The sequence below is a fragment of the Liolophura sinensis genome, chromosome 6, assembly GCF_032854445.1.
Source record: "Liolophura sinensis isolate JHLJ2023 chromosome 6, CUHK_Ljap_v2, whole genome shotgun sequence".
Taxonomy (NCBI): Eukaryota; Metazoa; Mollusca; class Polyplacophora; order Chitonida; family Chitonidae; genus Liolophura; species Liolophura sinensis.
The window spans coordinates 55,762,308-55,786,008 of NC_088300.1; the positions used below are offsets into that span (position 1 = coordinate 55,762,308).

Genomic DNA, 23,701 nt, shown 5'->3' on the forward strand with positions numbered 1-23,701 from the left:
TGTCTGAATGCTATGAATTTCTCCATCAATATTTTGTACTGACCTAAACAAACGACGAAATGTACAATAGAAAATGTGCAGTAAAAAGATTAGAAAGGCAGTTGAAATAACAAACAAATATAGGCTCGGCGACAAAGAGATGAGAGGTGGAGGCTTAAGCAAAGCCTGTTGAACGCTACGTAAAGATGCTTTGGTTATGAAATGTTGTTATCGATGTGGATTGTTTGGGTGGAAGAAAAGATAGGATAGAGGTAGAGAGCAGCGGCGAAGGTATCTGTTGAAACTCCATTAGGGACGGTCAGTGGTACCTGGGCATGGCGCTGTAGTGTTACAACGCCAAGATCGAATATGACTAAACCGGCCCTGATAGCACAGTCGGTAGAGCGTCCGCTTCTGGACCGGTAGATCCAGGATCAATCCTTGATCGAGTCACACCTAAGACTTTAAAAGAGGAAGTTGTAACTTCCTCGCTTGGCGTTCAGCATGAAGAGGATAGTGCAACGACTGGTTGACCCGTATCAGTATAATGGCTCGGGCGGGGCGGCTTGCTTGCCTTCGGTAAGTCGTCTCAGTGAAGCAGCACTAAATAAAAGAGCGGTGGAAATCCGTCCTGCAACAAGGAGGCACATTACACGTACATGCACCCTAATGATTCCTTCGTCGTCATATGACTGAAAAATTGTTGAGAACGACGTTAAACCCCAAGCACTCACTCACTCACTCGAATATGACTAAGTGTAACCCAGACATATATGTGTTCTCAGCAAACTTCATCTGCTCTGTCACTGCATGGGCAAAGTATGCGCACCAACAGTATTGACGAAAATGCGGCTTTACGCGACGTGTTTATTCATTTGCGTTCCTAACGTCATTTACAAGACAAGGCTCGACAAAAAATTATACTTCAGTGTTTATTTTACTGGCCGTGAAACATGACTTGAATGCTTCGCAGTGACTTTTCTGAAGTCTATAAACTTAAGAGTGAACCGGGAAAACCATGGAGACATGGTATCAAGAGCAGTATATATTACTGCTTTAAGAAACAGCGCAAGGTACAGACAAATGAAATTTACGACTTTGTTCATTTGACTATCCCTTGATGATGAATGTTGTCTCGCACGTCTTTTAAACCTGGATACCCATTTAAAAAATATTCTCCGTCCGCGTTTCAAGTTACCTGTACATTTATATACAGTTTGGTTCCTTAGGGCCCGTTCCACGAAGCAGTCACCAACTTCGCCCGACACCATTTCCATGACAACATACAGTGAAGAGATAGGTCACCATGGTAAATGCTCTAGAGGTGGCGTTACGACAGCTTTGTAGAAGAAGCCCCTGATGACCTCGTGTAACGTGTGTACCATCTAAATGATCAAAAACACTTTCTTCAGCAAAAGAGTCGCTTTCACCGCAGTCAATCAGTGGTCGACCAAAATGGTCGCGTGGTTCGAACTGGTTCCTGTTGTTTTTTTTGCGCGAGGAGTGTTGTCAGTAACAAATAAATATCCATCATGCATTCCTACATGAGTTCAATATTTTATTGCATGCATTTTCCAGCTCACTTCCCGTTGCCAAGCTTCATCGCTTTAAACCGAGGCTAACAGACAAAACATGTCTGCGGAGATAAATGATTAAGGATGGTAAGAAACTTAGTTAAACTAGGTTATTGGATGGCTTTAACTCTACCTATTCGATCATTTAGTCATCAAGGCCAGTTATAAATCAGGGTTATTTTTGACTGGATATACCCAACTCTAATATTTCAGCATGTTACCAGAATTAGTTTCCAGTCTTAGAGCTCATAAATATGAAACATTACAAGGCTTTTAAAAATTAAGTTTGATATATTGTTTTATCATATAGCGCGAAGAACATGTAAGTTTCTGTATCTGTAGGTCAAGTAGAACAAAGAAGTTAAAGGCACATGCAGATTGCCTTTGTTACCACGTCTTTATAGCAAGGTTTTAGCGACTCATATCGTCTTTTTAGCTTTTTGTCCCTTAATTCAGAAAAACGGCTACCTGCAAAAATTTGTGTGATATAATTCTTGAACAGGGTCGCCTATTGTTTATTATAATAGTTTTCAAAGTCACGTCGTTACATTCCAATCAAATGTGTGTTCTTCATTCCGAGGCACAGACGACGGTTTTTTTAACTCCATTGTATTAGACTTCCTCCATGGTTGGTAAAACCAGTACAGAACAGCGGTAAATTCTCGAACATCACAGTAAAGGTCGATGATATGTATGGACATGTGTTACCAAGTAGTGTATCAATTAGCTTCGCAATCGAAAATAAAGATTAAAACTGGCAAATGTGGCATTTCCTGCTTTAAGACCTAGCATAAGTGAGTATACTCAGAGCTTGTCAAACCGGGCGTCAAATATATGTGGTGTTTTCAGCTTGGTGTTCCGTTTGGACAGATATCGGTAATATCTAAGGAAAAACGACTGCTGATGTGATCGAATATGTGTTGAAAGCAACCTTAAATTATGGGTATGAAATCGATGATCAAGGAGAATTACCACAAGTGTATGATACTTTTCCTATGATGGACTCTACAGCTGTTAGACAAACAAATGTTGACATTATGTCGAAACTTACAATTTTGCATTTATCTTTAGTTTACATTTACATTGTCGTAATACGTCTTTACTATATTGACGAAAACTACGGTTGTACACGTAATAGACAATCACATTTAAAGCGTTATTTACAAGGTTGAGTTCGACGAAAAACTGTTTCCATATCTGATTGCTGATACTATAATAAGTACTTGCACTTTGATTGAAAGATGCAATAATTGCTGATATCCAAAATGGAATCCATGAAATGATGAACAAGGCTGTGACGACCACGAGGGCTTTTGTTGCTCGGTATTGGGTAGTGCGAATACTTGTCTCTCGACGACCATTGCTTGTGTCTCGTGAAGACGGCTGTTGCTTTGTGCTAGCGCCATCGGTGGTACGCGCCACATTGGTGCTACTGGCGTTGTTTGACGAGACATCTAACACTGGTTCCGTGTGTCTGTCCTCCTCGGCTGGTTGCACCGAGTTATTCGATGTTGTCCAAGACATCTTGCCTCCGACATTCAATTTGCGTTTCATGATTCTATATACACTTGTATATGAAACCATGGTCACTGTTACCAGGAAAATGAAAATGACAAGTGAAATAAAAGTGACGCTTTGACTTTTCCAGGATCCTTGATTAGCATAAAGAAGTGTGCAGGTATAAATGTAAGATTGGTTGAAAGACACATTCTCGTAGAGATTTGCCGAAAATCCAAAAGCTCTTACTGCAGAAACATTTACAACATAGCGTTGTATTCCCACGATGAAAAACACGGGTAATGTTAGTGTTATTCCTAACAGGACACATACAGAAAGAGTGAAAAGCTTTCTTACAGCCCCAATCCTTCGCCAAACGAAAGGTTTACACACAGCCTGATAACGGTCAATGGCCGTGGCCTGTAGGACAATAGCCGACGCCGCCAGACTGGCTTGTTTCATCCATTCCACCAGCTTACAAGCGGTTTGGTCATAAAAGCTGAAGTAATTTGCCGTTTGGGTGATATGAAGCGGAATCACAATGCAGCAGCTGAATAGATCCACGAACGCCAGAAAAAGGATATAGAAGTTTGCTACACTCATCTTTCGTCGTTGTACAAAGTTGCCGATGATCAACGAGTTTCCAGTTATCCCAGTGATAATAAGAAGAATCTGGAAAAGCCATTTTGGCCAAGCTGTGGTAAACAATTCGCTGCTTAGCCTCATGGCAAATTCGTCGTTCGTTTGTGTATTGTTCAAACCTCTAAAACCCAGGTCCCCATCAGGAGAAGAGAACATGGCGAATTTGTCCGAGAGGAAATCCTGCGTGCATATATGCACCAATGTCACTCGATGCTAACAAACACAGACACTAATTTCTGGCCAATGTGTGACAGGTATTTGTGTAAAGTCGCTGTGCCTTCCCCGGACATAACTAGGTCTTTCAATATTAATTAGTCTTTCCCCGTTGTTTTCTTTGTCCAGGTACCGTTACCTATGGATCAGTGAACGGCAGCCAGTCAATCTCTATGCTTGCATCTGTTTCAACTATTATACTAGGCTCACTCTGAATATCCCAGGTGCTTTGTAGATAAGCGGAGAATCGTGCATGTATCAATACTGGCGATGGCAGCAAATGATGTGAAATCAAATTTGACGGATGTTAATGTCTGACATTTCTATGGAAACTTGGATTAGGGTTGTGCTGTACGAGTCCGGTTTAAAGCCATCAGTGAATGGACTGGTCATGTTTCTTTTCCGATCAGTCAATGCCTTTAGCTAACAAGGTAGTTATGCACTTGCGCCTTTGCTGAGCAGCACTTAGATCATGCTTATGTACTTAGTCTTAAGATTAAAATTAAGTCGAACAAAAGTACAAAAGATACCGAATTGCAAAATTAGCAAATCTTGATGGTATATCTATAGAATTATATAGCGGCTTCATCCTAATGAAATGTGTACCAAGTCAATGATATGTTTAACAGAACTTCAACCATCGATCCAGTGTAGTTAAACTAAATATAAAATCAACAGAGGAACCGACGATAAAAGGGGAATTATTTGGCAGACTAAACTGAAAGCAGCAACAAGTAGATATAAATCTACTCAAGAATTTTTTTATAGTGGTCATTTTTATGGATGGAGGCTACCGGTGTGCCGGGGGTGAACCTTGGACCATTGGCATCTCTATACATGACGATATTTCGCACGAGTGACGTTGAGGCGTATTAATGGGAAACAAGTGGCGAGGTTTATGGAAAACGTGTCCACCATGTTCATCATGTTCAGGATCATGATAGTTACACGGGTCACTAGACCAGAATTGTAGTACAACGAACCACTGTATTACATACGTGAGCATTGCTAGAGAGAGTTGTCTGCCCACTTTATATGTGGTTTCTCTACATGTAGATAGAGGGAGAAAATTAGGCCACATACAGGGAAAATGAAAGGTTATATATATGTTTGCTCACAAGAACAATAAGAAGCAATTAGAGAAAATAAGTTAAGTTTATTATAAAAAGTTATTTTATGAAAGACAGTTTAAGCTCTATTCGCAATGATGAACAAAGGTCTATAACACATGTATGTGTACAATGACATCACACAGCGCCCATCTGAACTGAATTACCGAATCGATAACTGCCCCAGAACAGCTATCTACCACGACAGATTCCCTGCCTAATATCAACGGTATCGTGCGCAGAGCGTTATACTCTGACGGGACATGTCACATAAACTGAGCGCGGCTAAAGATGGATGGATTCAGAAATCTTAAACAATGTACATTAACTGGCAAAATGAAACAATATCAAAACCTTTCAGCAAATACGTTTTTGTCCCACGAGTTTTTTTTTGTACCAGTAACTCGAATCCCACACCCCACCCCCACCCCCCACCCTTGCAATCTCCATCTATCTGCGTACATCAGTGGCTTTCAGATCTGCTCCCCCGGAGTCCTTTCCGAAAGAGTTGTTTACATTGCTGTCGAAACTCTCCGCTAAACATCAGATAAACTAGCGGGTTGACAGCATTGTTCAGGAAGAATAACTGTTCCACAAAGACTAACAGGGCTGTGAGTCCAGTGGAGAGTGTGATGTGATAGTCGTCAAAGATCACGCCATATATGGCGATGATCCAGTACGGAAGCCAGCTGAGCAGAAAGACTATTGTGACCACCATTAGTGCTCTGGCTACATCATATTGCTTTTTACTGATGGATACCATATCCACAGAACCTTTACGACTCTCGTTTGCCAGTGATGACTTTCTGGATGGTAGTTCATCAGAGTTAGCCCTTGGATCCTGGAGTGTGTTGTTAATGTCCTTGATGTCCAATGACACAGTAACATGTTTCTGCACAATACTGTCTCTTTGCCTCCCTTCCTCAGCGGTGGCCGAGTCTTTTTTGCGCATCATATCAGACAACGCTGATTCCGCTATATCATTAGAGGTTGTGCTATTTAAAGCACCCCTTCCTTTTTGTCTTAGAGGCACTGTTGATTGCCTGCTCTCACTGTTATTTGAGGTTTCCGTAAACTGTTTTCTATTTTGATGCATAGTCCAAGTAATGCGTCCATAGCAAACAATAGCAACGGCTACTAGGACGATAAAAATTGCCAAGGCGACAGAGAGAAAAGTTGTCAGCTCCCAGGAGTTGGAAAAGGAATTCAAATGTTCACAGATGTTCGCTGATTGGCTAAAATCCATGGTAGCTTTTTCCTCCGCTGAAAAATGGAATTTGAGGATGGTTTGGTTAACGCTGTACTCTTGAATACCAACGAGGACAAGTTCTGGGGCCATACAGGTGACACCGGCCAGTATACAGACACAGGGGATGACAAAGACTCTCTTCCTGTCAGAGTGTCTCCAGCTGAACGGATGACAGACTGCCCTATACCGGTCCACCGCGATTCCCATAAACAACAGGCAAGACGAGGCCAAGGTAGACAGTTTGAACCACTGGAACGCCTTACAGGCAATGTCATCATAGTATGTATAATAGCGCCACGAGTGGACGATTTGAAGAGGAATGACGATAACACAGGCAAACAGATCAACCACAGCCAAGGAGCCGATGTAAAACATCGCGGAGTTGTGCATCTTTCTGCGCCAGCATATCAGCAACAGAACCGTGTTGCCAAATATTCCCAATGCACTCATTAAAATCTGGAATATTGTCGTTGGAAGAGACAAAGTGAAGTACTTCTCACTGAGCATATCGCGCACATCCCGCCGGAGAAGAGTTTCCGAGTCATTGACGACGAGTGTGGCCTCAACCTCAGCCATTGTCTCCATCTACAACAACAACACACACGTTTACATATAAATGATGGGATCCAAAAACTTTCAGACATTATTCTTTCTAGTTCATGACAATTATATCACGGATTTAAATTCACTACATAGGTCATCGGAACATCAACAGGATCTTTTGGATACGTGATTACAAATAAAAACAGGATATCTACTTCTCAAAATTACCAGGTAGGTTAGAAGAAAACTTTCCCTCACAACTACCGGTTTGTTAAAAATTGTGCATGTAAATACACACGTAATTATAACCACTCCTTAGATTATTTTGTTTCAGTGCACGTGAACTGCAGATAAACCACAGAAAATAATTAACCATACATGATCCTAAAATAACATGCACATCTTACTCATCAATTTTGAAGGAAGAAGAATTTCGATAATAAAATTCCGGATTTAGGCGTATCACTAAGTAAACACTAAAGCCATTTGTAGACTAACACTGATTTACTTATATTGTTTTCAAGGGTTCCCGGTATAAGCCGATAAAGATAATCGAATGTCCACATCGACTCCATGCACAGGCCTATCTGAAGTAACTACAAGATTGTTAATAACCAACTGACACGAAGGAGCTGGTCGCTCCTTAATAGAATGATTAACATTGTCATACACAGATATTATCCTCTAATTATATAGTGCTAAGATCTTGTCATTAAATCAACAAAAAGATCAAAATTATTGTACGGATAATTTTAATTTTATAAGGATTACAGAGCAGTGACTTAGTGTGTTATGGAGTTGTAAATCATTGTGGTGGTAAAAGACGCTGTGGGGTTTTGGCGCACAACTTTACCACAGAGTTCTTTGATGTGCAGATCACAAACTGTAGTTGGCAATCCATGCAGTATGGGAATAAATGTGAACAGCTGAGCAAGATGTTGAGCTATAAGGTAGATGACTTCCCTGGTTTTTGACATGCAAATTGCTACCGATGGTTGGCTATCTGTGTACTACGGGTGGTCACTGCAACCCAATGATTGGACATAAACTTTAACCAAACACCAACACCAATACCGACAGCATCTGATCCCCCTATCACAATAAACCTCCCCTTGCTTCGCATGGCGAGCAAATAAAATAAGTACCATTCGTATACGAAAGCTAGAAAGCCAGGATGAATTCCAAATAGGTATACCAAAGGCTTTGAATTGCGCAATCTGTGAGTGTATTGGCAGTTCCTCGCTTGCCACTGAGTATGAAAGGAGGGCACTACATGTGTCAATTCAAGCACGATTGATTGAGGTGGCATGTCACTTCTTCCACAAATCGTTTGAGTGATGTACAATAAATTACACTGGTTAACTAAAATATTGAAAGCAATATTTATAATATAATAATACATTTTCTTGCCGGGCTCAATTTATTTATTTATTTGATTTGATTGGTCTTTTACGCCATACTACAAAAACGTTTCACTTATACCACAGCGCCTATAGCATTATGATAGGGAAATCGCGCTCAGTCATTCTATATATTTCCCTATATAGTACCCGTGAAGTTCTATTATCTGTAGTAGCAATTATTCGATTGCTGCTTTTATTTACTTTTTTGGTTTGAATGTTACTTAGTTATTCACATGCATTTTATTTTTTATCACATTTATGGATGGAGGAAAACGGAGGGTAGGGGTGGGGGCGTAGCGTTGGGACCTGGAGATATACACACTATATTGTTGGATTTATTTACTTGATTGGTGTTTTATGCCGTACTCAAGAATATTTCACTTATATGACGGCGGCCAGCATTCCGGGGGAAAGCCACGACCATCCGCAGGTTGCTGGAAGACCTTCTCACGTACGGCTGGAGCATGATTTGAACATGAACTCACAGCGACCGCATTGGTGAGAGTCTACTGGGCCATTACGCTAACCAACTAAGCCACTGAGCCCCCCCCCCCCCCAATCCCCATATTGTTGGAAAACAAGTCTTCAACGGACTTCAGACTGGACAAACAATCACACACGCGTCATTCATAACCAAAGCCCCACAAGCAGTGAAAACGAAAATATCTACAAATTACCTGTTCAAGACCAGGTCTTCAAACTGCACATAATTCGACGTCTGATTTAGACACTTTGTTATTCAAAAAGGGCGATTAATATGTGCTAGATGGATTAGATCACCAATGACCTGGACAATTTCGATGTAGTATTGCTCAATCCTCATACGTTATGGCCTATCATCTCTACATCAACTCCAGTCAAACAAACACCATAACCCACGTAGTTTTAAGTTATACGCGAATGTTGACCTAATTTACGAGAATACACGGCTCAGCCAATCACACTCCAGCCACGCCAGAAAGCACCGTTATCGGCTTGAAGAATAGCGTTTTACGATATATATATATATATATATATATATATATATATATATATATATATATATACTGGAGTAAATGCGGTAAATATTCAGACAGGATTAGATCTTGTTTGTTATGCATGTGTCAGTACGAACTGTAGGCTACAGGTATAGGCCGTAATGTGTATGACTATACTATAGCGCAGCCTAAAGGTAGTGTAACTGGTGTGTTACATTAAGATGGATCATTTAAACGACGACATATGACTTGTAGTTTAATGTTAATCCTTACCTTTTACTTCTAATTTCACATCTACTTGTATGTTCACATCATTGCTGGCCAGAGTTACTCTCGCTGGTTCCTCCTGTCACAGTACCTGATGCTTGTGTAGGTGAGGGTGTACTCTCCGTGACGTAATCCCCCGTGTACAAAGAGAAATAGGATCGGCTACTCCAACACACAACAGTTTCTCCCGTGTTGTGCGAATCCTAAAGTTGTGTATTCAGCTGCTCGATCAAGCCTGTGCTTGAGCTAGTCATGTCCGCCGGGCGATCTCGTCACTGCCGCTCCGCGTATGAAGAGCGCAACTATACAATCTCTCTGGCTAAGTTTGCGGTGTAGATCTGAACTTTATAGGCACACAGTAAATGATTCTTAAATAACGATCGTTCATGCGAAACCCCAGATTGCTTGTATGTAGGTGTTTTAAGTTCAGATCCTTGTGTTATTAGAATTGCAGACCTATATTACCGGGGAATAGCTAAAATCATCTCCGTACGCTGTATTTAGTACAAAGACCAATACTGATCTCATCCGGCTTGATTCAGTTTTTTGTAACTTAATACAAACTAAGGGAATTTTAGGAGCGGATATGAGTGAGTGAGTGCTTGGGGTTTAACGTCGTACTCAACAATTTTTCAGTCATATGACGACGAAGGAATCATTAGGGTGCATGAACGTGTAATGTGCCTCCTTGTTGCAGGATGGATTTCCACCGCTCTTTTATTTAGGGAGCGGATTTGAGCAGAGCGGATCCGGATGTCCTGGGACCTACACTTGGGGTCAAGGACTGTTGTATTTGTTTTTAGAACAGTACTTGTGTTGAAACGTCACATAATGTACTAATAGCGGAAACACATAGACTGAACAATTCACTGATAATATATATATATATATATATATATATATATATATATATATATATATATATATACAGCATATTTTGATCAGTAGAAGTGATTATGGAAATTGCTTTGCCCCTAGCGTGCCTGTTTGAAACTTTAGAAACAAGTGCTATATTTTCACAGTAAAATTTGCTGGTAGCTTGGGCTACAGTAATGTATTTTTCTATATATAAACAGCACCCATCTGGCTGTAAAATCATATTGCGTAGTTGCAAAAGCCGGATGTTCTGTTAGGATACAACATTACCAGACAAAGTTCTGTTAAGGTACAACATCAATAGACAAAGTTCTGTTAAGGTACATCATAAATAGACAAAGTTCTCTTAAGGTTCAGCATCACCAGACAAAGTTCTGATAAGGTACAACGTCAACAGATAAAGTTCTGTTAAGGTACAACATCACCACATAAAGTTCTGTTAACGTACAACGTCACCAGATAACAACAGATAAATATACCGTTATGGGTTTAGGATAAAAAAACATTCTCTACCAGTGAATCTGCGTTACCACGATAACATGCTGTAAATAGAGGTGTCAGTATATGAAATGTGTAAATGAAATGTACGCTTGTACGAATGTATGCTTGAGGTTTTACGTCGTAGTTAACAATTTTCAGTCATATGACAACGAGGAGTCATTAGATGTGTGTGTACAAGCACAAGTACAAGTATTTAGCCTAATCCTTATTTATAGCTGGGGCCTCGGTGGCACAGTTGGTTAGCGCGCTAGCATAGCGTTAAGCGGTCGCTGTGAGCTCAAGTCCAGCTCATGCTGGCTTCCTATCCGGCCGTACGTGGGAAGGTCCAGCAGCAACCTACGGATGGTCGTGGGTTTCCCCCGGGCTCTGCCCGGTTTCCTCCCACCATAATGCTGGCCGCCGTCGTATAAGTGAAATATTCTTGAGTACGGCGTAAAACACCGATCATATAAATATATAAATAAATATTTATAGCTCCCCACTACATTCCAACCAGCGTATAACTAGTCAAACCACTTGTATGTCAGCACCAATTTGTTTTCATCTGCTAAAGCACGATGAAAAAATATCCCGCTGCCGCTAGCTTCAAGTCATTGGATACCTCCTCCCATCTCAAACCCCATCAAGTTACCCCACTCAAATTCAGAAGTTTGTGGAAAGATGAAGGGATCTTATACATCAAACACATAACACATGCGATGGTTATTAACTCGGCGGCGTGGTAGAAGATGACAAGTTAGATCAGCAGAGCTGTATGGGAGAGACTATAGGTGGTCGCGTGGAACATTGCTACAGCTGAGAAGTTCATACAAAATGGGAGTATTTCAGCATGTTTTAACGTACATGCCCCACACATCATTGCGTGCAATATCACTTAATTGAACTTTATGATATAACACGAAGATGATATGGTTAAGTTTACACGTCACATAGAAATTCAGGAAATTCACATGACGATGACTAATTCAGTTGAGCCAATGGCATTAACTGCTTCTTAGTTGTTTTTTCTTCTTTATTTTTTCCATATACATGCATAGTCCTTGTGCACCTAGTCAGTATGCTTATGCACTGTAAACATTTCATACACACCTCTCTTAATGTGCCGGCATGTACGCTTTGATAACTTAACCCAGTTAACACATTCTACCATTTACTTTACACACTGGTGTTCTCCTAAAGGTTTTCCCATGCTCCAAATTATACGAACGACCTTTAGGGATAATATACCAGGGCGAACAAATTCGACAATAAATGGCAGATTTGCAGTCGCACACACAACTTGTCAATCGTTGCTATTACGCAGAAAGTAATTGACAGTTTATACATTCAAACCCATAGCTGCATTTCAGCAAAGGGCAAAGATGGATTTAATCTAGATTGTTAACTCGTCCACACCATCACAGACCTTTTATCCGTAAACAATATTTATTTATTTTATTTGATTGGTGTGTTACGCTGTACTCAAGAATATTTCACTTATACGACGGCACCAAGCATTATGGTGGGAGAGAAATGAGTTTATGAGTTGTCCGCCTCGAAGTCGAAGACCTGGAATCAAACTTGTGTCGATCATACCAAAGACTTTCACTTTGGTATTTGCTGCTGCCTCGCATGGCGCTGAGCACTAAGAAGTTAGAGCAAGGAAACAGGACTGGTTGGCCCGGTGTCAGTATAATGTGACTGGGTGGGGTGTCATGTCTGCTGACTTCAGCATAATACTTCGTTGGCAGCAGCATTTTGGCGGCATGAACTCGCCCTGCTATTAGGAGACACAGTATATGTACACACGCCTAATGACTCCTCGTCGTCATATAACTGAAAAATTGTTAAGTACGACGTTAAACTTTAGAGGGTTTTACAAGGTTTGGTGGTCTTTTCATTCACCTCGTTAAATGAATGGTTTATGTTAAAAGACAGGACGAGACCTAGGTTAGAAAATAGGACGTCAAAAATTCAACCGACCGACAGACAGACAGACAGATCGACAGGCAGACCGAGAGACAGGCAGACCGATCAACAGACAGACAGACAGACAGACAGATAGACAGACCGACCGACCGACCGACCGACCGACAGACAGACAGACAAATCGACAGACAAATCGACAGACAAATCGACAGACAGACACACAGACAGATCGATCGGCAGACTGACAAATAGACAGACGGACAGATCGATCGACAGAAAAAACGACAGTACTCTTAGTCGCAACTAAATGCTTTATTTACAGTATATAATACATTATCCTGTACACTCACAAAATAATAATGAACCCAAATGGCATATGTTACTAATTACTACAATCATGACTAAATAACAGGTCGGTCAAGCCTAAAACCTTGTTTATTGTATTACATATCATATTACATACCAACGCCATTATACTCCTAATTTCCTCTACCTATTGTATGGAAAGAACACGATTGTAATGTCCAACAAACTGTTCTCAGTAGTTTTGGTTGTATAGGTATTAGTCGGTACTGTCTCCAAGATTCCAATTTCTTATTTCCAGGTTTTCAGTCAGTCCACATGATACAAACGTTTTGTGAGGTACAATGCTTTTCCAGTAATTTCACATCTTTATGAGAATTCGTTTACAACCCAGTGTCAAATAGTTCATTGAGTATCTGTAGACTTCGTGCTTGAGTTTGACTGAAAGAACAAATCTGAACAGTTTAATTTCTGTGACAAGAGCAATAAAACTCTCCTATTGATGCAAAATGAAACAAATATGAATATACCCTGACCTCCCGTGAAAACTGAAAACAAACAAAAGATGACCGTGTTCGACGGAAAAAAGCCAAAAATCCAGCCAAAACCTAAGAGCAAGGACAACCGGAAGTATATGCCTACATAGTTTCGATTGCAGACGTTACTATGGGCTATCAGATCAGGTCTTCTCTGCAGAGACAGTACCGTTCGAATGAAGAAGAATAGGTTAAATATCAAGATGAGCAATAGAGGGGAGGCAAAAAATATCCCAATAGCCTCCATAGAGTTAATGAAACAAATATCACCGCCGTAACCGATCTGATGGCCGCCACTACGGCCAAGAACGTAACTGATACACGCCGCAACAAGAATAAGGGGAGATAAATCTGCGAACAGACAATAGTGAATGAATGTACGTTTGTCACTTCGTTCCCTAGACACACTCTGGGAGTTACCATATAGATTTGAGAAGACGGTGTACATGTGATAGGCACAGACAAACATCCAGAAAAACGACGACAGCCACATGTAATGAATGACAACGCCGATGGTTTGACAAAGAACCGCATTACTGACCGCGTTCACGCCGCACAGATACAGAAACTGTGCCACAAATAGGTGAAAAACCAAACTCATGGTGTTCTTACCAGGCAAGGTTTGTAAAGAGGGGAGATAACAATAGACAAGGAAAGTAAGGAAAAGACAGATGTCAGAGACAGTGAGACAGACGGTAGAGAACGTGGCCCTCCAGGATGCCGATGTGTTCGGGAATACAGAAACAGAGGGCGTGATGCGTGTCATCTCTGATACACACAGCTGTACGCCAACCCCTGACTCCTGGTAAGTCCCAGCCCTTAGAACCACTGTCTGATTACCAAACGTGAGGGTCTGATTCTCAAGGAACAAGCGACCGCCAAAATGATTCGAAGGTATCTCCACAAACGGACAGCTCAGGTAATCAGACATGTCAATAAACTCCACAGAGCTAAGACAATTTCTCCGTAGACAGGTTTTTCCAAACACGCCCCTGGAGTCATTTTGGGAAACAAAACTAAGATCTTGGATTGTACTGGTATTCAGATTATTTTTCCGACCGATTCTAGTGCCATTGCTGGTTAACCGCCGAAATGTAACAGATAAACCGTCCTTGACCAATGTCCACGGTTTCTCAACAACTTCGTTTAAATCAGTTTCAAGGTCACTGACTGACCTCCTTGCCGAAGATACAAACTTGAATGTTACATGTATGGCTTGAATCCTAACACTTTTTGAAGGGATGGAGAATCTCTCTCCTGTAATCCTCATTTCTAAAGGAGTGAAGACAAACGGCTGGTAAGGTTGTAAAATTCGACGTAGATGTCGTTCATAGCGTCTACTCACAACACCAGTGCTGGGCAGAACAACTGGCCGGTCTGACAGGAGAGTGAATTTGAAACTATAGCCCAGGCCTGCGCAAGACCGGAAGACAGGTTGACAGCGTGAATTGTCGAACAAACGTCGAGGAGGGCATATCACAGGCGAGCACTGGTCCTGAAAGACATGAGAAACTGTTATGAAGCTACAAACCAAATTGTGCCAAAATTCAGTGTTTTAAGGTGTCTTTTAGCGTTTCGTCCACATGCAGGCAGCGAAATTTGGCCTGCCGGCGAAACCCAGAAATCGGTTACGTCTTTTCCGCCTCGCCTAACCGATCATTCGGTTACGCCACGTATGTTTATCAACCCGATCGGTTACGCTAATTGTTTACGTGGTTTATGTTTCAGGCATCATTCTGGATCATTAATAAAATTATTCAGCTCAATGTTATGTTTGTTTTTCTTTTCTATATCTAGCAGCTCATACCGTAAGGTTGGTGAACAAAAGAAAGAGAAATTTTACACTCACACGGTGTTTCAACGTTGTGTGTTGCCTGGTTGGTACTTGACTCCTGTGGCACATTTTTACGTGAAATTCCGTTATACAGGCTTATATGTTTGCAATATGCCCAGTCCAACATTAAGTACTTCCAGTAAGTGTCATTACGGTATTGGGGAGCGAGTTTGGTATCCCTGATTACTGATAATTAACGCAGTTTCCAACGCACGTGGTGTGAGTCTTACCACAGTGATATATATATATATATATATATATATATATATATATATATATATATATATATATATATATATACTCGCTACAGGGCCGGGAGAGACCTTGACGTCACAGGCCTATGCGTCACAGGCCTGTGCTCTAAATCAGAACGCAGCCGGTGAGGTCCCGTAAGGGTTCCATCAATCTGTACGGTAGACTCGACTAATTTGGGCTCGAGTAGCAGTTAAACTACATGTACATGAAAAGGTAACCTTGTTTTATTTACTTGCGTGATCGTGAAAAGATAAGTCAAAATAAATAATTTGAGTATTATCTCAAAGCCTGTAAGGCATATATGAATGATTACATTTCCATGTGACCAGCACAGGCAGCTGGCTGTGGCTGAAGTCGATGTTTCTATTTTTAGACGCGTTGCCATACTAACCGCGTTGTGATTATGAAAGCTGTTCAGTCCAGTTTATCTGTAGTTACCTAATGCACACTGACTCTAAGGACGTTCTCGTTGGACAGTTGGCCTAACCGATTTTCCGGTTAGCCAAATTGAACCGCACGTAACCGTTGCGCGACCGACGGTTTCGTTCGCGCCAAATTTCGCTGCCTGCACATGTATGCATGTTGTTCCTTGTTTAGATTTAGTATGGTATAAGGACATTTGGTTGAATTTTTTATTATTATTATTCCACTTACAAAGTCTAGTTAAAGGGACTCTAGAAACATTCACTTTCGAGACACTGGAAATGGTAACAATTCTGGTAGACGATGAAAACGGTTAAATAGCTAGAACGGACGGACAGAATAACCTTGCTTCGTTGTGCAGTTTTTGTATTATGTTCCAAGGAAAGACTCTTGTTTCAATTACCTTAAGAAAATTACAAATAGCAGGCACCTAACATTGCATTGCTTATTATCTTAAAGGCCATCTAGTGCAACTGTAATAACACTTATCCCACTTCAGACAAAATGTAGCACTTATTAGACTTATTACATTATTGGTAATACAAAACGGCCGTAAGCCATTAAATGTGGTTTCATTATTAGCATATTTATATTCATAAATACTTACCAAAATATGATTGTACACATGTCCATCCGGACAGGTTCTGATTTGGTCTGGTTCCTTTTGATAGTTCTTAGATGTGTCCGGGTAGAAGTTGAGCAAGACACTGATTGGAGGGACGGGGGGCACCCTTATGTGTACATCGGGGATCTTACACACCTGGGTTCGGTCCAGACTGACGCCATTACACACAGCGCAGAACACGTTTTTGTACAGGGTTCTGTTGAATTGAACAGGGTTGGTTAGATTGTGACAGAGCTGTATTACCGTGTTAGACGGAGCGTTCCAACTCTGAGGACACGAATCCACCAGTTTTCCTCGGATACACTGACGGCTGATGTTTTCTCTGGGAGGCGAGGTCGAGATGGCGCAGTCCCTTGACTTCCAAACTTTCTCCCATATCTCCTCTTGTGACCTCACTCCAGTAAATAAAGTAGAGGCGTTGCACCTTGAAGACACACTCCAGGATTCATGCACAGTCAGGTTGTGGCAGACGGCACAGAACTTGTTCCGGTAACTCAGTCTGCTTGATGGCGACCAGACAGGAATGGCCTCCTCCATAAGACTAAAGTCAGGATGTTCGCACCGCCGAACAATGGTCCGGTTGACCACACCATTGTCCTCTGGACATTTACTTACGTGGAACACGCCAATATGCTCCGCAAAACGCTGTGGCGTTTTGATGAAGTCTAGCTTGGGAAGACACGAGACGTAACTCGGCGAATGTTCGGCACCTGAAGCTGCCGACAGCAGTACGTGCTTGTCGTTACAACAATCTCCGTATACGTGACACACGTCGTCACAGTAACAGCTGTGACATCTGAAGCATGAGGCTGAGTAGACTAATTTCCCCAAGCCACCTTTACACAGGCTCTGGCGTCCGCAAGACATATCCGTCACGTTCACCGTCTGGGAAAAGACCGCCGTGAAATCATCCAGTCCAGACGCCCATCCTCCTGCATTCCGACCTTGGGGTGTCCCCGAGTTATGGTATGTCCCATCCTCATCGTGAGTTCGATCCGCAACAACAGAGCTCAATCCGAAGAAACACAAAGCGACTTGACAGATGAAAACTGTTATCAGCCCAGCCATTGTGAAATCTGACAATTTGTAACAGTCAAAATACACAGAGGTTTACAAAAACACACAGAGGTCTACCTAAACGTTTCCAAACGTTAATTGTTCATGCACTGGCCGAGATTTAAGATTTGATCATCCGAACATTACGCTGCCCACGATTCCCCCCGCAATGTATAAGGTGTGAAATATTATTGTGGCTTTGTATCAGCCTGGTGTAGGGGTGAGTAGAAATGAAGGTCAATTAGCCACAACAACGCAAGCAGTGTACATAAAAATCTTAAGTCCGGAAGTGATAAGTGCTGGGTGGAGGATTTGTCGGACTGGAAACACGGACGATCAGCCTATGACTTCATTTGTGTCCAATAGACCGGATGTGAGCTGTCCAGCAGTCCTCATATTAATGGCACGTAGAAATGACGAGTTGTACTATTTCTGTCTAATCTCAAGCTTAAACCAACTGACAATGTGGACTTACACACACAAAAAATACAGAAAATCAAATAGTTTTTTGTGTGTGGGAAATTCAAGGTGTACTATGAATCTCGTGAGTTGCGAGATTTCATTTGTAGGCTTACAATAAATTGCTATTACAGTAACATCATGCGCTTCCATCACAGAGGCCGATCTGTAATTTCTGTCAATGGCAGACAATAATTATTGTTAACCAGTGCGACAGATAAGTAGCTTTGTTGACTGGAAATGACAAAAAATAATTGTTGGGTTCCAGTCTTGTCAGATATTGTAGACCTTTGCATTAGAAAAACGGTCGTGACCAGTTAAATATCAAAACTTTAACAAAATCACCATATATTCAAACAAAAATGGCAGCGGATTCAAAAGTTGTCAGCAGCTATAAGCATCAACACATATGTCATCGGTAACCAGCAGTCACCATGGACAACTAAACATCAGCACCTCTGTCATCGGAAAATCATGAGTCACCATGAAGTCCACCAAATGGCAGCAGATTCCAAGGTAGTTAACAGTTAAGCATCTACATCTCTGTCATCGGTAACCAGCAGTCACCATGAACCCCGGCAAGTGACGGTTGATTCAAAGGTAGTTAACAGTGTCAACACATATGTCATCGGTCAACAGTAGTCCCCATGAACTCCAACAAATGACAGCAGATTCACAGGCAGTTAACAGCTAAGCATCAACCATCGGTAACCAGTAGTCCCCATGAACTCAGCTAATCACATACATTTATAATACCGTCATTAACCATGAATGAATAGCAATAAATAGCTGGCAATTAAAATGTCGTCGGTGGCTAAGTATCAACACATTTAACCTTACTAGCCGGCAGTCAACATGATTATCAGCATATGACTATCGATTTAAAGGTCGTTGTACAGGAATGACCCATTTAACCTTAGAAACAGTGTGAAATTCTAAAAAAGATGTATATAAAATGTATTTCCAACCAAAACCTAAACCAAAGATGTATTTTCTCTGCTTAATCCCGAGATCATTTCACATTAATATATACAATCGCTACTATTGTTCTGTGACACACAATGCAAAACCACACAAAACTTTCTGTACAAAATTCAAACAAATTCATGTCATTACCACTTTGTTAATTAACCATATAATACATTTAACGGTATTGAACTATGTGTAATATGAACAGGAATAATTTGCTATTTATACTTTAATCGTCAAATTATATAAAATAGTGGGATGGAAACGGTACTATTTATTAAATGAACATTTTTCGGGAACAACTATTCAGTTTTCAATTTTACAAGTTAAACTTTAGCTTGGGCGTACTTAGGTGGTACAGAGCTATTTCATAAATTGAACAATTCTCAGAAATAATATTCTCCCTGATCACCATGCACCTGACACATTACTGGACGGCTGGTGTTACAAGCGTGCATGGACATCCGTGATACTGAACTTAGTATAGTACGTTAACAATTCTCATGCGGGAACTTGATGATGAAATTCCTATGATAGAATTCGCATGAACACGGATTATGTACAACTGTACTTCTTTAAAAAATATATGATAGTCTGATTTTTAACTTTAGAACCTGTATTAAACAATCTGTTAATTTCAGCAGAAAGTCTGCTGTCTGAGTGATGCTAGATTATATTGTTATTATATCTCAATATTCTGTCATATTCAATATAATATCATGTTAGTCTGATAGAATCGTTCTGTTGAATTAATAGAATAGGTGTGCATTATTCAACAGAATAATCTGCTGCAACAACAGAATACATTCTAGCATCACTAAGACAACAGACTTCCTGTTAAATTTAAGAGATTATTTTTGAAGGTGCTAAAGCATTCACGTGTTCCCTCGATTCAGGATAATATGTATACATTTATTTATTTGAATGATGTTTCACCTCGTACTCAAGAAAATTTCATTTATACGACGGCGGCCAGCATTGTGGTGGGAAAAAACAGGATAGGATGTATACATGATATGTGTTCTATATATGCAGAAAATGTACCGGTATTTCTGTGTTGTAAACGAAAAAGCGAGCTAGAAATGTTTGAAAGAACATGGGCTAACGCTCTGTGAACACAGGTTTTGCTCAAAGTGAAACTGTGGAAGATTCAACTTGACACTTAAGGATATGCACTGTAAACACTGCTTATGGTTCAATTTCCGCATCAATGCGGCGTTTTTACTGTCGCATTCATGATTTAGGTGGGTCATGCTGTGATGTGTGCTTTTATGTCTGAATAAAGGCAAGGCTGAATTTTCTATGTAAATATTGCTTCCAGTCGATTCAACCTTTTACATGCATAAGGTACACTGGCTGGTTTCACGTAGTCTTACACGGCTTGCTCTGTATCGATATCAGCTTATATATATTTTGCGGGTTCGCAATTGCCATCTATACCAAGCAGTTTAAGGTTGTTACATTTTTATTGTTTTTGTGTGGATATCTTGGGTATATTCGATAATAGAAAACATATAATAATCGCCAGGATGTTTTGTTTTAAATACGAAAATAATTGTTTGCTAAAACCACCGCGAAAAACATGAGAATTCATTGTAACAACTATTGTCAGATATATGTTCAGACAATTGGATAAAAGTATTCTGACAGCATTTTCTTTGCAATAAAGTCATTGGTGAAAGACAGCCAACCGGTCTCAGAAGTACTCTTCATTGTATGTTGTCTTGGAAGGTACGCCAGGTGCAATTTGCGACTGCTTCGTAAAACAATTCCCCGATCTAATGTACTACCTTGCTTTTTATCCTCGCACTTTTTACTAATAAAAATTAGAATAATGTAATCTATAGCCATTCTTTTCATGAACTGAAGGATAGTCATCTGACTTCTAACTTTATACTCACATGGGTTTTTAAATAAACGAGAATGTTCCTTTATGAGAACTGCTTCCTTTAAGTTATGGTATCCCTTCTCCACCTTCAATTATTCGAACCACCTGTCAGCCACTATGGTCTTAATTCTCCCTAGACAGTACCAAAATGCCTGTCCTAACGGTCACTTTAAGTCTCCAAACTTCTGCCTGTATAGAATCTAGGAATGAAGTCACGTCTTTTCACAGTCTGACAATTTAAGAGATTGCTCTGAAGGAGATGGTGACACTATTTCACTGGGCTTACCAACAAAAACAATAATAGTCGACAGTTCTGGCGGTCGTTTCAAGCTATAAGCTATCTCCTCAAGGACAAGAAAAACGTCTCTAATTAAGCCTAACTTATCTTAGAAACAAGCCTAATATTGGGGATGAGCTCACAATCCAGACCATTCGCTTTTTCTATACCCCCAAGATCTCTCCATACCATACATAAAAAGTATGTCCCTCTCTTTATTTTTTTCTTCATTTTCATACCCGTTATTTCATTTTGTTTTCCTTCTCCTGTCCCTTATTTCGTTTTCAAGGTTAAGCCCCTCTAACTTCCTTTCTCGTAAATGGCTTTAAAAATGGAATACAGACAGGTGACATAGGTCTGGGTGTGAAGGGTTTTCAACATATGTTCAAATAAGACAGGCTTTAAGTTGAAAGTGAGCAAAATTGCTCATCCCTCACCTGGAATGGATACACGAAACACATAAGTAAACGCCACATTGGAATTGTTATGCCGTAATTTGGATAGATAAATAGACCATCTGAAAACAAACCCATCAAAGTTTTTATGCGCCTTTAATTCTCTTCATTAGTAAAAGAGGTGAGTATGCTGTGAGACAAATTGTGTGTAGAACACCTCACTTCCTAAGCAGACCTGCTGTTTTGTCTTTCGTTAGTAAGCAACCAAATGCATATTCTACCTGAACACAAAATGTCGGAACGTCAAAGAATTTAAAAGCTTTGTTGTTTACTCTCTACAACTTCTCTTACCCGAGATGTTTTCTGAGTACATAGAAAAAAGTGGCATAGGCCCCACATTTCTACACTCATGGGGCATAGTAACGTGTTTCAGTTTCAGACGGGCGTATAGATTTGTGGGAATCAAAAACTGAAGTAAGCCACAGACCGGTGGTACACTACTGGCAAACTCTCCAACATTCCTCATATTGGTGGAAGTTAAGTATAGTCTCCAGCGAAATTCATGCAAGACGACACAAGAGAGTACCGTCAACCGCTTATTGCCACCAGGGTTCCAGAAACTAAGAAAGCAAGGTGATCAAACGTGACAGTAACACGGTTGGACATAAAGAGCTATCTACCTCTGGGTTGGATGGAATTTCCCTCTAGTGTAGTAGTAAGGGTGTGGGCTCTTGATCCAGAGATCGCTGGTTCAAAGGTTATCAGAGCATGCAGTGACTCCGTAAGTGTAGCGGGTAGATTGTAATGTGATCAAATGCTGAATCAATGGACAACCAGGACTAATCAGACACCTCATCCATGCAGACATGCAGACAAGAAACTTGTGGGTGATCTGTGTTGGTCATAGATTCGTGTGAAATGTCCGATTTCATTTATTTCACTGTACGCCGTACACAAAAATATATGACGTATACGACGGAGGACACCCTTTTGATGGGAGGAAACCGGGTAGAGTCTCTGAAGGCCTACTGTATGTTCTGACAACTTCTAACAGTAAAAAGCCCATCATATTTTCCCTGAACACTACGTGTATAGGCCTACTCGTAATCTGTGAAGATAATAATAATAAATTTTCAGAAAGTTTAAATCCACGAGTACACGAGTAAGTATACTTGATCTCCAACGTTGTGTGGTAATTGGGACGGCAAATCTTATGAAAACAGAAAAACGGTAAACAAAATTGTGGCTGATCTGTTTTGGTCATAAATTCGATCACATACCGTAGCTCTACGGGCCTATGTTTATGTATAGAGACAGGGCGTTGCAACTTTCCAGTCATATGAAGACGATGAATTATTAGATGTATGTACATACATCGTGTCTAAATTCTTGCGGCATGCATGACGAATCCATGCCGCCAAAATTAATATATCATGCGGAAGACACCAGACATGACACCCCATCCAGTCACATTATAATGACTTCTGGTCAACATCCTGTTGCCTTGCTTTGACCTCTCACTTCTGAGCCCCAAGCGAGGCAGCAACAAGTATCATTTTACAAGTCTTTGGTATGACCCGTCCTGGGTTTGATCCCACGTCTCCCGACTTCGGGGCGAACGCTGAATTTATATATTTATGTAACCAATGTACTTCGGTGGCGAACGGGTCACCGAAGCGGTTCACGATGGAAGTTCACGACAAACATTGTGAACACATACAATGTAATCTAGGAGTCATTGAAATAAGTCCACTGATACCTGTCAGGAATTCACTGCATTAAATAACTTCACGATGGAAGCGGTTCACGATGGAAGTTCACGACAAACATTGTGAACACATACAATGTAATCTAGGAGTCATTGAAATAAGTCCACTGATACCTGTCAGGATTCACTGCATTAAATAACTTCCAAATAAAGAAAACAGGAAAAGATATTTTCA

General features: G+C 40.7%; 3 protein-coding genes across 4 annotated transcripts; all 3 read right to left on the minus strand.

Moving 5' to 3' along the window:
- Positions 1–2,431: 2,431 nt before the first annotated feature.
- LOC135467892 (5-hydroxytryptamine receptor 2B-like) lies at positions 2,432–4,996 on the minus strand. Its single transcript, XM_064745808.1, has one exon. It carries the CDS (start codon positions 3,846–3,848, stop codon positions 2,601–2,603), a length of 1,248 nt encoding a protein of 415 aa, XP_064601878.1. The 5' UTR covers positions 3,849–4,996; the 3' UTR covers positions 2,432–2,600.
- Positions 4,997–5,003: 7 nt separating this feature from the next.
- Positions 5,004–9,817, minus strand: LOC135467891 (5-hydroxytryptamine receptor 1E-like). Of its 2 annotated transcripts, none has more exons than XM_064745806.1 (2): positions 9,460–9,817; positions 5,004–6,848 (listed from the first exon to the last, which is right to left on the minus strand). In XM_064745806.1, exon 2 carries the CDS (start codon positions 6,846–6,848, stop codon positions 5,478–5,480), a length of 1,371 nt encoding a protein of 456 aa, XP_064601876.1. In that variant the 5' UTR covers positions 9,460–9,817; the 3' UTR covers positions 5,004–5,477. The 2 variants fall into 2 exon arrangements, with proteins under 2 accessions (XP_064601876.1, XP_064601875.1); XM_064745805.1 differs by lacking the exon at positions 9,460–9,817 and adding an exon at positions 8,887–9,049.
- A 3,339-nt stretch (positions 9,818–13,156) lies between these two features.
- LOC135468934 (putative adhesion G protein-coupled receptor E4P) lies at positions 13,157–15,056 on the minus strand. Its single transcript, XM_064747423.1, has one exon. The coding sequence runs from the start codon at positions 14,845–14,847 to the stop codon at positions 13,447–13,449; it is 1,401 nt and encodes a 466-aa protein (XP_064603493.1). The 5' UTR covers positions 14,848–15,056; the 3' UTR covers positions 13,157–13,446.
- Between the last annotated feature and the right edge of the window lie 8,645 nt (positions 15,057–23,701).

Excerpts from the sequence above, each read along its gene's own strand:
- LOC135468934 (XM_064747423.1), bottom strand. The coding sequence starts at position 14,847 with ATGAGGATTACAGGAGAGAGATTCTCCATCCCTTCAAAAAGTGTTAGG.
- LOC135467892 (XM_064745808.1), bottom strand. The coding sequence starts at position 3,848 with ATGTTCTCTTCTCCTGATGGGGACCTGGGTTTTAGAGGTTTGAACAAT.
- LOC135467891 (XM_064745806.1), bottom strand. The coding sequence starts at position 6,848 with ATGGAGACAATGGCTGAGGTTGAGGCCACACTCGTCGTCAATGACTCG.